Below are 14781 nucleotides of genomic sequence, written 5' to 3' on the forward strand. Positions count from 1 at the left end.
GACTCCAGGAATATGTCATCGCTATCCATCATTGAAAGGGATCATCACATGGAAATACTGATGCCATCTAGAAGACCGTGCCCAGAAAACTGCTGATATTGCTCCAGGGCCAAATCTCACCCAGATTGCTGAAAATTCAATTTATTATGAACCCATACACAGGCAACACTTTTTGGTGTCAGAAGTTCGATTTGAATGCCAATAACAAGAGCCATGGAAGAACAATTAAGGCAATTACTGGCAACCTTTGCTGCATTCAAAGAAGAGGTGGATGCTCACCAAGAATTCGTTAAAGCAAAGATGAAGGCTTGCCATGAAAGCTGTTCCAGAAGGTCAAGATAAAATGAAAAAGGAAATTCCTTGCATAATAGAAAACAAATTTGAGGCTATGGAAGGGCGAATAGACGCGGTTGAAACTAAAGTTGGACAAATTGATGAAAGAGTTTCTTCTCCAAAAGAACAAATAGAGGAGAGTTTCTGCCGTGGAACAACAAATTTATGACAGGGTTACTGCGGTCGCCAAAGAAGTTGATATGTTGAATAAATTCGTAGCGATAGCAGGGAGCAATTCCGAGAGTTTTAAATTTCTACCCATGCCTACTCATCCCTAACTGAAGCTGTCCACATATGATGGGAATACCTCCTGGAAAGTATGTAAGACATAGTTTACTATAGTGGCGGAAGCAAATGGATGGGATTCCTAAGGTAAGGCCTGTCATCTCACCGCTTCTGTGAGAGCAGATGCAGCGGATATCCTTCAGACGCTTCCCGAAAACAAAAGGCTAGATTTCAAAGCCCTGTCCGGCGTGTTGGAGAGAAGTGTTTAAAAGACTACAGTAGGTTTCAATTAAGATCCCGTCAACAGAAACACTCCAGGAGCTCGCCACAGATGTTGAAGGCTGTCCCACCTCGCCTTTTCGGAGTGCCCGACAGAAACAAAGGAAATCCTCTCCCTGCAATACTTTATCTACGGCATCCAGGATCTTGAAATACAGAAAGTTATACAAATAGCAGATATTACAGATTCTTGCATACTCAGATTGGAGTTTTTAAGGAAATACAATTTTTCCTGTGACTTTAAAAATAACGAACTACATTCTGCCTCTGAGGACATAACCATATTCGCAATTAATGGTGAAGGAGTTAAATCTGTTCATAAAATCATAGCTAAAAATATCATAGTACCAGCAAGAACAGAATTTCTACTTCCTGGGTCCATAGTCGAAAACAGAAATTTCCACTACAGCATCATCAAATATCCTATAAACTCTAACAGCCTGAAAGCAGTACTAGTAGTCTCAACGTTCGTCAACCTATCAAGGACCGTTATCCCAGTAAAAGTTGCCAATGTAACAGTCAAGGTGAGAGCTATTAAGAAAGGTGCAGTAGTTGCAGCATGTACTCCAGTATCAAGCGCTGAAAGAAAGAGTAACATTCCAGAATCCGTGTCTTCAGGGAGCATTATATCGGAGTTATTGCACAATGCGCAATTAAATGATGAAGAGTGGAATGCTACCGAAAGTGTCACTAAAGATCTTCAAGATGTTTTCCCCTGCTCATCTTTTGATGTAGGTCGAACCAGTTTGACACAGCATAGAATCCCACCGCTGCCACCAAAAAGTGTTACGTGCGTATGTGTTCGTAACAAATTGAAGTGTGATAAAAAGTCATTAAATGTATTCTTATTACAATAAATAAAACAAAATTCTGAAATTTTTCTTCACAGATATTCGTACAATATCACACAGTAGTTATATTTTAAACTACTAAAACTTTATAACAGAACTTTATCCAAAGCGCAGAAAAAGCTAATCTGATCTCACCACGAATTCGCTACTATCAACAACAAAAACGTAGTAAACAACTGAACTGAGATGTTTTACTCCAGCTTTTATAAGGCTTTTCAATCAGTCACGAGAAGCTTCTGGTATTTTCTCAAGGTTTCTGGAAAGCAAAAGAGTAGAATTACGAGATATCTATTTATTAAATATGCGTACTCGTGAATTTTTACTTTTTCGGCATACCTTTCTTTCAAAATAAGTCTCGTGCTGCATTGCACAGGGATATAAAACAATTCTAATTCTACTAAAAATAGCAAATTAAATACAAAATCTGTAATAATATTTTAGGATTTTAACCGTGTTATATATTCATTTTCAATTTCCCTCTCTTGAGAATCAGCATCATCCAATGATATTTTTAATTGCATTTATATAATATTTGGAATTTTTTTAATCGAGTATCCTAGTCCTGGTTATATTATGTAAAGTCTGTCGATAAATTTGTTCTTTAATTCATTCAAATGTAGAGACTGCAAAATCTGATCAAACCTGATTGAGCTCGAGATTTTTATAAAAAATAGATTCTCCATAAATGGATCCACAGACTAATAATCCCAATATAATCTTTAATGTGGTATCAAGATAATAACAGAAAAATTTCTTCATTTTCACATCTATTCATTTTATTGTTCTGAAACTTTTCTCCCATTTGTACTGATATCATAGAGTTTGTTATTACATCATACAATATTTATGAAATTCTCTCTAAAGAACCTATTTGCAACTTTAGAAATGCGTGTAGAATTGGACAGAGTTTACATCAGACCTGGATTTTATGAAGATAAATTTATAACAGAAATCATTTCTTGTTCAATCCATGAAACTGCCTCTGTAGTTATTTCTCTTAATTTTTATTATCAATACTTTCACCAAAGCATAAATATTCAGGATGCTGCTCAAGAAAACATCACTATCAGAATTGATGTCCACTTTGTTAACAGTCTCGATATCATTTGAACTCAACATCATCTGAAAAATGGATCTGCAAAAAATTTTCATGAGGCTATATGCTCTACGTTATAGTTAATTGAACGATGTTTTTCAGGCACAAAATGTGATTTGTTATTTCACACCTTCAAAGTCTGAAATTTTTTCTCTTGAAACTAGTTTTTCCCCATCTTTCTAAGAAAAATGCTAATAAGTAATCATTAAAATACTGAAGAGTAAAGATTTTAATTTTGAACAATACCCAAAGTGATATTGAAGTCATTACTCAAAAGGTGCATTAGACAGACAAAGTTTTCATAAAAACAGTTTTATTATTAACAAAACAAAGAATATTAGTTATAAGAAAATTCCTTATAATATTTTTTAAAACATTATACAAAGTAAGCAGCAAGTTGAGCCATTTTGTCTTTAGGTTTGCTCCTACCCCGACCTCTTGATTTGGTACCTCTTCCTCGTCCTCGCCCTTTACCTCTTACAGGATTACGCTGCTTCATTGCCTGTAGCTGATCAACCAGCGAAGTGAACCTTGCATCACAAAATATACAACCAGTAGCTTCAGTGATATTACCACCAAATTTTGTTTTATCCTACACAAAAAACAAAAGTTACTTAATAATACTATTTAGTGAATAAAAATATTAATGAAATTATAAAACAAGAAGTATAAAGGATGGAAAAATAGGGAACCTTTGCTAACTAAAATACTGACAGATCATCATAAACATCAAATGTCTGATTACAGCAAGTTATAAGGTATTTATCCCACTTTCCTAGCGTGCCTTCGTGGTGTAGTGGTGCTGTACGCTGGACCAGTACTCCAGATGTCCGTGGTTCGATTCCCGGCGAAGGCATTTGCTATTTTTCATCTTTCCTGCTTCCAAAAATTTCTAATGTCTCTACAAAGTTATAATGAAAAACTCTGCACTTGGATATTAGCTGAAACTGGCTGATATTCTGCTAGCAATCTATGAGGAATTTTGGTGATGAAATATATTTTCTTCATCAGCAGCATGGTTAAACTTGTTTTTTGTTTCCAACTGGTATTGTTTGACAACTGTATAAAATATTGCAACAGAGTGTTATTCTCTGCAGCTTTTTCTGCTTTTATATGAACTAAATAAGAAGGAAAGGCACGATAGGAAGAAATAAACCAGACACTAGAATTTCACCATTCGTTATACAGGTATAGACTGCACTAACTGTGCAGCTCCTCTCCAATTTTGATGAACAGCATCTCGAGATTGATCCACATGTCTCCCACTCCTCTTCTCCAACCACTAAACACTCTAGAAGGCTTTTGGCTTACCAATATTTTAAGTAGCCCTATTAGACACACTTACAAATATCTGGAATTCTATCCAGGGTTGGTGTAATAGTCAGCTTAGCTTACCACTTTATTGATTAGGATGGCAAATAACAAAGCAAGTGGCTTCTTTTAGAACCTTTCCCAGTTCTTATTCTAACACTTTATTGACAGCAGTTGACAGTATATTTCCATTGTGCATCTTCCATAATGCACAATTTCATTGCATGAGAACTGGAATAATCACAATTTTTTTAGCAAAATATATGGCTGGAAATAATGATTTATTTCTCATTAATTCTAGTAACTGCAGGATGTAAAATACAGTGAAAATCAACACAAGAAAAATAAGCATTATCCCAGGAACTTTTCATGGCAAAACGCTACCAAATAATGATACAATGCAGATAAGTACTTGCTTTGATTAGTTTGAAGTTGATGTAGAATTATATATATATAAAAGAAGAAAGGGGGGAATGAAGAAGCCATCTATCCTCCCACAGCTTGGAGAAACACATTTTCTGAGAAAATGAAATAAAAATTCTCATCTTTCTATTAGAATCTGGAATATCTTCTAAAGCTGCTACAGTGCTCCCAGCAGAGCACAGTCAAAGGTTGTATTATTGGCCGCATGTTAAAGGGTATCAGATAATATGCAAGTATACAAAGCATAAGAGTGATGAAAAGTATGAAAATAAACATGAACAAAAGAAGTATAATTACAAAGAATAAAATACTTTTTTGTACTCAGCTGTGACGAGTTGACTTCCACAATCTTTGCAAGTATCTTCATCAACAGTGACTTTAACAGCATCTTCAAAAAGTCGCACTATGGTATCGCATCTATAACAAAATATTATTTTATAGACCAACAATATAATTTTTATATGAGTCTAAAGTCTACAGTAGGTATGTACTAAGTATTGTAGTCCTTAAAAAAAAAAAAAAAAAAAAAAAATCTGTGGTATATACTAATAAACCACTATACAAATTTTTAAAACAGAATACATATTTAGATTACAACTGAATAAATATTTTTTCCCTCAGATTCAAATCCATGAGATAATCAAGCTATAATGTTAAAAATGTTATCCTTGCAAATGTTCCACTAAATTTGTTTGATTTTCTTTTTAAAGTTCTAATTAACTATGAATAAATTCTGACAACATGTTTTCAACAACATTATATTGATACTATTGGGTCTCTGCTTTTTTGCCACTAGATGGTGTTGATGCCTATATATCTGGCAACACTCACCCGTTTGTCTCAAACGAACATGAGCTTAAAAGGTTATATTCAGTTTCCATTGTTTGTGAAGATAGTGTTTTAGTTCGTTGCTTGTATAAAAAGTTATATGAATTTGAAAATGAGTGAAATATCTGAAGAAATATGCTATGTGATGCTTTTTTACTATAAAAAAAGGTAAAAGCACTGCAAAAATATGCCGAAAAATTTGTGAAATGTATGGTGAGAATGCTGTGAGTAAACGAAGGAGCCAGGAGTGGTTTGCTTGATTCCGTTCCAGAAATTTCAATGTCAAAGATGCACCTCACTCTGGTCGGCCAGTCACTGAAAAAGGTCGATTAAATTTTGCAACTGGTAGAGCAAGACCGGCATGCTAGCTGTCAGGAAATAGTGGAGGCATTAAACATCAACCACATGACAGTTTGGAATAATTTGAAAAGAGCAGGCTACGAAAAGAAGCTTGATGTTCCGGTGCCACATGAATTAATGCAAAGAAATTTGAATGACCGAATTACCATCAGTGAAATGCAACAAAATTGAACCATTTTTGGATGAAAAATGGGTGAAATACAAGAATGTCAAACACAAGCAATCATGGTTAAAGGCCAATGACCCTCTACAAACAACTTCAAAGCCTGGATTGTCATCATAAAAGGTTATGTTGAGTGTTTAGTGGGACTGGAAAGGGATTGTACATTATGAGCTGCTGAAATCTGGCAAAACCATTAATTTGGCCCAGTAGTGTGCACAATTCGGCCGTTTGAATGAAGCAATCCAGAAAGAGTGACCAGAATTGGCCAATAGAAAGGGAGTTGTGTTCCATTATGACAATGAATGGCCATACGCATCTTTGATGACTCGGAGCCTATTGATGGAGCTTGATTGGGAACTTTTGATGCATCCAACGTGTAGCCTGGACCTTGCTCTGTCTGACTACATTTGTTTCAGTCTCTTCAAAACTCTTTTGATGGTAAAAAATTGGCCAACCAAAGTGCCGCTGAAAATCACTTGGCCAACTTTTTCGATGATAAGTCACAGAAGTTCTACACTGATGGAATTATGGAGCTATTCGAAAAATGGCAAAAGGTCATAGATAATAATGGTCAATATGTACTTGATTAAAATTGATTTTCAATAAAGAAAATTTTTGTTAAGAAATGTACAAAAAAAGCGCTGAGACTTTTTATATGGCTAAATATCTTAGTCCATTTCTGTTAATTACTTTGGTCATGACCTTTTGTTCAAACAATATCTTAAATAAAATCTATACTTGCAAAACTAAGAAGCTCAAAAATCCGAAGACTTTTCTCATCAACAAAAATATTTTTTAAATGATCAAAATATACTACTTAATAATAAATTAACTTAAAATAGTTAATAATTAATATGTGAAAGTTCACTTTAATATTTGAAAGTTTGCATTAATTTGTACTGTTTGAATTAATTTTTAAATGCAAACAATAAAAAAATACTTAGTAAAGTAAAAGTTAGTAATAAAAGTAAAAAACATTTTTATTATCTGCACCTTTAAAAAAAAAAAAAAAAAAAATACTTTAAACAGTTCTCTCACAAACACAGTTAAAAGTCCATAATCCAGAGCTCAAAGCTACAAACTTTCTGCGCATGCACATAATACCTTTATGTATGTGCATAATATGTTTACGCATGCGCGTTTAATGTATAATGGACGGTATAAGCTAAGCTAAAATTATCTAATTATCTATTTCAGTTAATGTTGCAGATTGCGTTGTTCCTTAATCTTCGAATTGGATCCGGCTTATTATTTTTTGCAGACTGTTAGGGCAATTTTATAAAAGTAAGCTTGTACTTTCGATTATGTCAAAAAGAATTTCTGATGCTGGAGCTGCCAAAGGATCTACAAAGTGAAAGCATGTTTCAATGTCATCAAACAAACAGTGGAATTGCTGCAAAAAATGGATAGAGGCATATCCTTTGTTTCTTTAACCATTCCGAAATCTGTTTATCAATTTCACGCTGCACTGCGGAGGGGGGGGGCTGCGCACAATGAACTGGAAGTTGATCTGTCAGCACTATTCTTATCCTCAGGGCAGATGTTTTTATTTTATTCGACTTATAATTCCTTACTAAATGTAGTATTTCATCTCGATGTACTCTATCTTTGTTATGACTTAAATCAAATTCCTCGTCATTATAATTATCACGAATACACATCAAATAGTTTTCTGGTTGCAATTTTCTAATTTCGACTATGCGTAATGTACGCTTTACGCATGCGTGCGTTGAAAGAAATGTCTAATAAAATAAACAAATAAATATTAAGCTTTTTTTTTTTTTTTAATTCTGATACCCTTTAGATCATAATTGCTCTTTATTTCATAAATTACGGTTTCATATTTTTAATTTTATAATATCTGCATGCTATTTTACCAGATTTAAATTGATGATCTATAATCCAGAATCTCCGAAGTCCCTACGAGTCCGAATTAAAGACTTTTGACTATACTATGAACATCAGCAAATTTTGCTTTCATTAAGAAAGAAGCTTCATAATTTTCTTCATAGCAATTGCCACGTAGATCTGCTTTTGCTAATAAAAGTTTTTCTAATGTTTCATTACTAATATTAGATCCAAATTTAGTCATTGTTTTCAAAACAATACTGAAAATCCTCTCACGCTCTGCTTTACTACGGTTAGTTTTCCAATTAAACTCCACCGAGTGTCAATCCCTGGCTAATTGTATAATTTTATCAGCTTTCTAATTGTAAAAGGCAAAACTGCATCTGCAGTTTATCAGTTGCAACATCAATATCATTGTCTTTTATGACTAAAAGAATTAAAATTGGAAACCTATTCAAAAAATATTTTATATCAGAAAAATATGCATTTGTTTGGGCAGAAATCTCTGCAACTTTAGCGTGTAAAATCACTTCATCATTGACTGGAAATATTTATAGTATGTAATCACATACTTGCAGAAGTAGTTATTATTCTCTTATAAACAAATAATCACAATGAGAAACTTATTTTTAATAAAAAATAAATTGCAATGACAAACTTATTTTTTTCTTCCTCTCAAAGTTCTTCCACTATTTTGCTAGTTACAGCCTGTATTGCCAAATTTTCATCTTTTTTCTGATTTTCTACTTCACGATAAATCACATCATATATAGAATTAGAAGACAAAACAATGACTGGTTTTACAGACTTTGATAAAATATTTTTAAACAGATTATAAATCATTGACTGCAAAAGATAAACTAATGGAATACTGCTTTGTAGAACTTTGTTAAAAATGTTGAATGATGGCAAAATGAATTGTACAAAAAAGCAAAAAGCTTTGTTAAGGTTCGAAGATAAAAACATAAATATTCATTCTTCACAAAATAACTTATAGTAATCAGAATATGTTTCCCTTGCTGAGTAATAATTATTATTATTTTATTTTTTTTATTTTGAAAGAAATTTGTATCAGCTTTATGCTTATATTTTGTAGTATTATTTTGAGAACTGCCAATTAAGTTGGTCACAGGTGCACAAATGATTTTTCTCAAACCTATTTTCAACAATAGAAATAGTAACTACTCTTTACTACCATTTGCTTTAGGTATTTTATAACTTTCAATAGATCCTTTTATCTTAACTCTAGAAGCATTTACTTCTTCTTTAAAAAATGCAAGAAGTGAGTTCATCGATTGAGGATTCTAGGTAAAAATTTCTTTATGCACAGCCAGTTTGTACAAACACGTTTCAGTATTTTTCTGATTTCAGTATTATGCAACTGTTGGAATTGTTTCAGTTTTTCTTCCTTTTAGAACTCCTTTCAAGATAATAATAAATATCAACAATGTGTTGGAATTGTTTCAATTTTTCTTCCTTTTAGAACTCCTTTCAAGATAATAATAAATATCAACAATGTGTTCATTCATATTTATCGGTAAAGAAGCTGCCCATTTTTCAGCTGTTAAATTAAAGAGGTGACAAGTGCACCTCATAATTTGCAAGTATGAATTTTCCTTTTATAAGATGCCACCAACACCAGTCTTCAAGCCTATCATTATTGGTGCATTATCGGCACCAAATGTTACACAATTATCCAGAGGAATAGCATTTCCTTTTAAAGTTTTAATAATTATCTGTGCTATATTAAAGTCTGTTGAATGACCTAAAGTGAGGACAGAAATAAACTATACTCAATTTCTGAAGACACTAGAATCAGTATTATTGCTTCCATCCATAGAGATGCAGAATGAAATTGTTTTAATGCAATTACATACTTGCCAACCTTTGACACTTAAAAATCAAGAGATTTTTTTAAGAAATCATGAGATTTTTCACAATATTAAAAAGACTTTTTAAATGATAAAAATATAGTTTTTAATAATGAATTAACTTTAAATAGTTACTAATTCCTAAATGCAAGCAATACAAAAATACCTTACACATAAAACCATTTTTATTACTTGCATTATTTAAGAAAACAAAACAACAAAAAAAGAAATTTTAATCAGTTTTCGTACAAATGTTATGAACAGTAGCAGATTTTGCTTTTGTTAAGAAAGAAATTTCATAATTTTGTTCATAGCAATTGTAACGTAGGCCTGCTTTCGCTATTAAAAGTTTTTCTAATGCGTAATATTAGATCTAAATTTAGTCCTTGTTTTTGCAACACTGAAAATCCTCTCACACTCTGCATCATTATGGGGAACTGTCAAGATGGCCAACATAATTCTAGGCAGTTTACTATATTTTAAAATTCAATCAGCACCTTTCAGTTTTCCAATTAAACTCCACTAAATGTCAATCCTAGCTGATTTTAAAACTTTATCCAAGTTTTCTATTTGTAAACTGCAAACTTGCCACCGACAACATCAATATCATCATCTTTCATGACTAAATGAAGTAACACAGGAAATCTGTTCAAAAAGTACCTTATATCAGAAAAAGATGCACTTGCTAGAACAGAAATATCAGCAACTTTAGTATGCAAAATCACTTCATCGTTGACTGGAAATTTATGTAGTATGTAATCACATACTCAACAGAAGTAACTTCTAACATGAAGATAAAATTTATTTTTGTCTTCTTCTGAAAGTTCTTCCACTACTTTTGTAGTTGCAGCTCCTATTACCAAATCTTCATCTTTCTTCTGATTTTCTATTTCACCATAAATCACATCATATATAGAATTACAAGAAAAAGGCTCCAGTAAAAAGGCAGAGAACAGACATTCTGCATTAATAACTTTTTGGCTCTTTTGTTTCCGAAGAAAAATTTAATTTTTCGTTGTTTTTCAAAACAACTCATGTTGTTCTTGTGTTCGCACATGTTTGAGAACACCCGCCCTTCCACCATGCGAAATCGAAAAAATCACAACAACAGACGGTAAGCATCGCAAATTTATTACATTTCCTCGAGGAAATAAAGGAAGAAAAGTAAACTGTGTACGATTTTTGAACGTACACGAGTATTTCACCTTTCTCGCAGACATAACAAAAGATGATAATTTCTAAAACTATTTCCCAAAGGCACGTAAACTCACACAACTCGGGACAAGATGAACGAAATAACTAAAGAACATCCAAATAACAGCTTGCTTGTTTTGTGCTCATTGGCTACTACATGCCAATTAACACGCAGTGGAGCTCGATGCCAATTGGAGAACTGGAGAACATTTCTGGATACGTATGCTCTCACTCACAAAGCAGAAATTCTCATCTGATTCTCAAGGTTTTGTTTTAGATATAATCTAGAGAAAACTCAATTGCTTTCAGACATCCAAAATCCTCCCTTTTTTTTTTTTTTTTTTTCATATAACGAAGTATTAAGCCAAGTTCCATAAAAATCGTGAGAAATTTTAAGAAAAAGTCGGGAGAAATATATTGTAAATCGGATTGGCGGGAGAGCGATTGAAAAACGGGAGTCTCCCGCCTAAATAGGAAGAGTTGGCAACTCTGCAATTAGTAACTGAAGATTTATTTTTCATAACCATTTTTTTAACAAAATTCATAACCATTTTTTTTGCGGCCATTTTGGTCCTTGCACTTGAGTATTTCTTAGTAATTTCGCTATCGGAAATTTTTTTTCTAAATAAAGCTGCAGCATAATCTGATGCATTCAGTGGCAGGTTGTGCTCCAGTAAAAAGGAAGGAAACAGGCATTCTGCATTAATAACATTTTGGGCCTTTGTTTCCCCAGAAAAAAAAAAATTTTTTTTTTTTTTTCAATAGAACTCATTCTGCCTTGTGCTCTTGTGCACACATGTTTGAGAACATCGGCCTTTCCGTGTGAAATCGAAAAATCACAATGACAAACAGTACATATCGCAAATGTATTACATTTTCTTGAGGAAATAACAGAAGGAAAGTCATCTGTATATGATTTTTGAAAAGTACATGAGCATTTTACCTTTTTTTTTCAGATATAAGTAAAACAAAAGGTCATAATTTCTTAAAGAATTTCATGAACACATGTGCAGTGAGACTGATCAGAGACAAGATGAATGAAATAACAACCTTGACCTTGCTTTGCACTCATTGGCCAGATGGCACGCAGTGGTATCAATGTTCATTGAAGAACGGGAACACCATGTTTTCCAACACATGTGCTCTCACTCAGAAAGCAGAAGCGTGTCATAATTTCTCACTGATGAAATTACTTTGGCTTTCTTTTATATGTAACCCAGAGAAAAACTAAGTGGTTTCAGATTCCAAAATCACTTTTTTGTGTGTGCAAATAGCAAACTATTAAGCCAAACTACATAAAAATTTTTGCGAACTTTTAAGAATAATTCCGGAGAAATATCTTGTAAATTGGATTAGCGGGGGAACAGTCAGAAATAATGGGTGTCCTGCCTACATTAGGAGTGTTGGCAACTCTGAAAATTTACTTCACTATGTTAAATAAAATCATGCGCTTCCATCTTGGCCAATCTACCATTCTTCTGGCCCATTCAACATACTCTTCCTCCTCAACTAGTTTCCTACAATCATCCCTTCTTCTCATGAGACCTGTTCTAGGGTTGTTGATCTTTCCTTTCATGATAAAAATTAATGTCATGAGCACTAAATATCAATAATACTGTCCCACACAGTTGCCAACATTTTCAGTATAACACTAGTAGGGTCATACAAAAATTATTAAAATACTAGATTACCTTTATATTTAAAGTGAGACAACATATACAGCTGCCTAGCTCATCATAGAAATAAATCAAATAATTATAAAAATTATCATACATTTAAAAGCAATTATTGTAATGCACACAAAGCACACATATATATGTAAAAATAAAGTGTAACATAAAATGAAAAACTAAAATTCAATGATGCTTACAAATATGCATATTACCCTCAATATTAAACCTTATTGCTGCAAGTACAAAAGCAAAACAATCAACAAAAAGTAAGAAGACATACCTGTTACAAGAAAGCTTCCATTTTGGTCCAGAACCAGGGTCCAATACCAATACTCCTCCATCACACATAGAACAATTAGAAACACCATTGCTTTGAAGTGAATACGGACAAGTAGGATGAGTGCAAGAATTACAGCCAGATAATTTTCGCATATCTCGAAAAGGTGGATTATTGTAACAATAGGGACAAAATATAAAGCTCTGTAAAGAAAAATGAGAAGTTAACACTGATTGTGAAGAAATGTGTAGATTACATCATTAAGATCTTGTTAAATATATAAAGAAACTTTATATTACAGGCCCGGCTTGAGCATTTTTTTGGTATCCTAAGTGACTGGCACAGTTAACATTCCATGCAAATCAAACATATTAATAATTCAAAGTAAGAAAAATTGCCCACCAGCGGCCGAGCGGTAAAGACGCTGAACACTGGTAGTTCGGTCTGAGGTTCGAATCCCGCGAACGGGCTGGCTGCATGGGCGTTTTCGTGGTTTTCCCCATGTGTAACGTGTATACGAGCCAGTTTCCCTTAGAAAGTCCTCCACGAAAGGCATCCCTCCCTTTAGGCAGATAGCCCTCGTGTGCTTTGCCATAATTAAATACACCAACACCAACACCAAAGTAAGAAAAAGTGTATTTAGTTGTCATATGCGAGAATATTTTATCTGGCACCCTTTGGAAGATAATGTCCTGGGCAACTGCTTATGTCATTTATGCTTGCAGCCAGCTCTGGTGAGTACTATATTGAGATTTAAGGCTTTTAGATGAAGAAGTATGTAAAGATATTTCATGGAATTGAGAAAGCTAAAGATGCATAAAAACTGCAAAACATAATCATAAAAAATTGTGAAAAAAAAAAAAAAAAAAAGAGGAAAGAAAGAAAATACCAAAAACATCAAATACAGTTAAAAAATTAAATTTTGCAATTAAGATTCAAGTTTCTATGTAAAAACAAGCGATTCAGCCAACCAACAGAAAGGCAAAACTTTCAGTGCACTGAAACTTCACTACCTTGAAAAAAATTTATACAGTGTCTGTAAATTTTTAACTGAAACCTCAACTAAGAGAAGGAAAAAGAAGGATGAATTAAAAGGGTTTATAGTTTAAATATGCAATTACTGTAATATTTTTTTTTTGGCTTTACTTTTATTAACTAAGGACCTACTATACTCAAAGTCATCATGATAAGTCCATGGCATGAAAATTTTATTCTTTTCTAACATTTGTCTTTTATTTCTTTTTCTTACTTGCATTACTTTAATGCTTTCCAATTTTGATTTAAAAAAAAAAATCTAACCATGAATACACCTTTTGAAACATTTAAAACTTTCTTTTATCATTTTGCATCGCCAATAACACCAAACCCTAAGCATCTCTTTTCTTCCATTTTGAAATTCATTCGTTTGTTCTTCCAATAAAGATATATTACTACTTTTCTTACTTCGATAAAATGCTTGTTATAATTCTTTTTTAGGAAATATAATTTGAGTTCTTTTTCTAGATTTTGTAAACTATTACGCTTTAATTTGAATTTTAATGTTATTAAACTTTATATATTACTTTATTAGGATACATGAATTTATTTCATTTAAATTTATATTTTTGTAGTATAACTTCCTATGAAAGGAAGGCGGCTGTGTAGAGGAAGCAATTATAATTTTTGAATGAACAATAATAATTAAATAATTTAAAATAGATCATCAGCTAGATGAAGAGAAACACAGTGGTTTTCCTAGGAAATGGAGTTTAATTGAGATACGATCTACCTCCTCTTGATAACGTTGAATCAGTTTTTTGATTGTATGCCTTACCCCCCTTTTTTTTCAATTTTTATATATTTCTATTGTTTTCAAAATTTCTTCTATTTTAAAAAACACACCGAGTTGAAGAGAATTTTTTTTAAAACATTTTTTATTGGGGGATTTTGGGATAGCACTGGCTTTAAATTTTATTTCTTTCATGTCTTTTTGGGATTGGTTCAGAATTTATTATGCTTTTAGTCTGTAATTAATCAATTTTTCAGCAGATATTTTTGTTGTAAAAAAAT

General features: G+C 32.7%; 1 protein-coding gene across 2 annotated transcripts in view; it reads right to left on the minus strand.

The window, feature by feature from the left end:
* Window positions 1-3077: 3077 nt before the first annotated feature.
* Window positions 3078-14781, minus strand: part of Top3beta (DNA topoisomerase 3-beta) — an 80702-nt gene continuing 68998 nt past the window's right edge. Inside the window, exons 14-16 of one of the 2 annotated variants that reach the window (XM_085806558.1) lie at window positions 12736-12935; window positions 4816-4935; window positions 3078-3376 (exon numbers count right to left, since the gene is read on the minus strand). In XM_085806558.1, the coding sequence (XP_085662684.1) occupies window positions 3280-3376; window positions 4816-4935; window positions 12736-12935 (417 nt within the window). In that variant the 3' untranslated portion in view covers window positions 3078-3279. The remainder of the gene's footprint in view (window positions 3377-4815; window positions 4936-12735; window positions 12936-14781) is intronic. The other variant, XM_085806557.1, reaches the window with a different exon arrangement.

The sequence above is a fragment of the Stegodyphus dumicola genome, chromosome 12, assembly GCF_044657685.1.
Source record: "Stegodyphus dumicola isolate Sdum_Otavi_A_Nest chromosome 12, ASM4465768v1".
NCBI lineage: Eukaryota > Metazoa > Arthropoda > Arachnida > Araneae > Eresidae > Stegodyphus > Stegodyphus dumicola.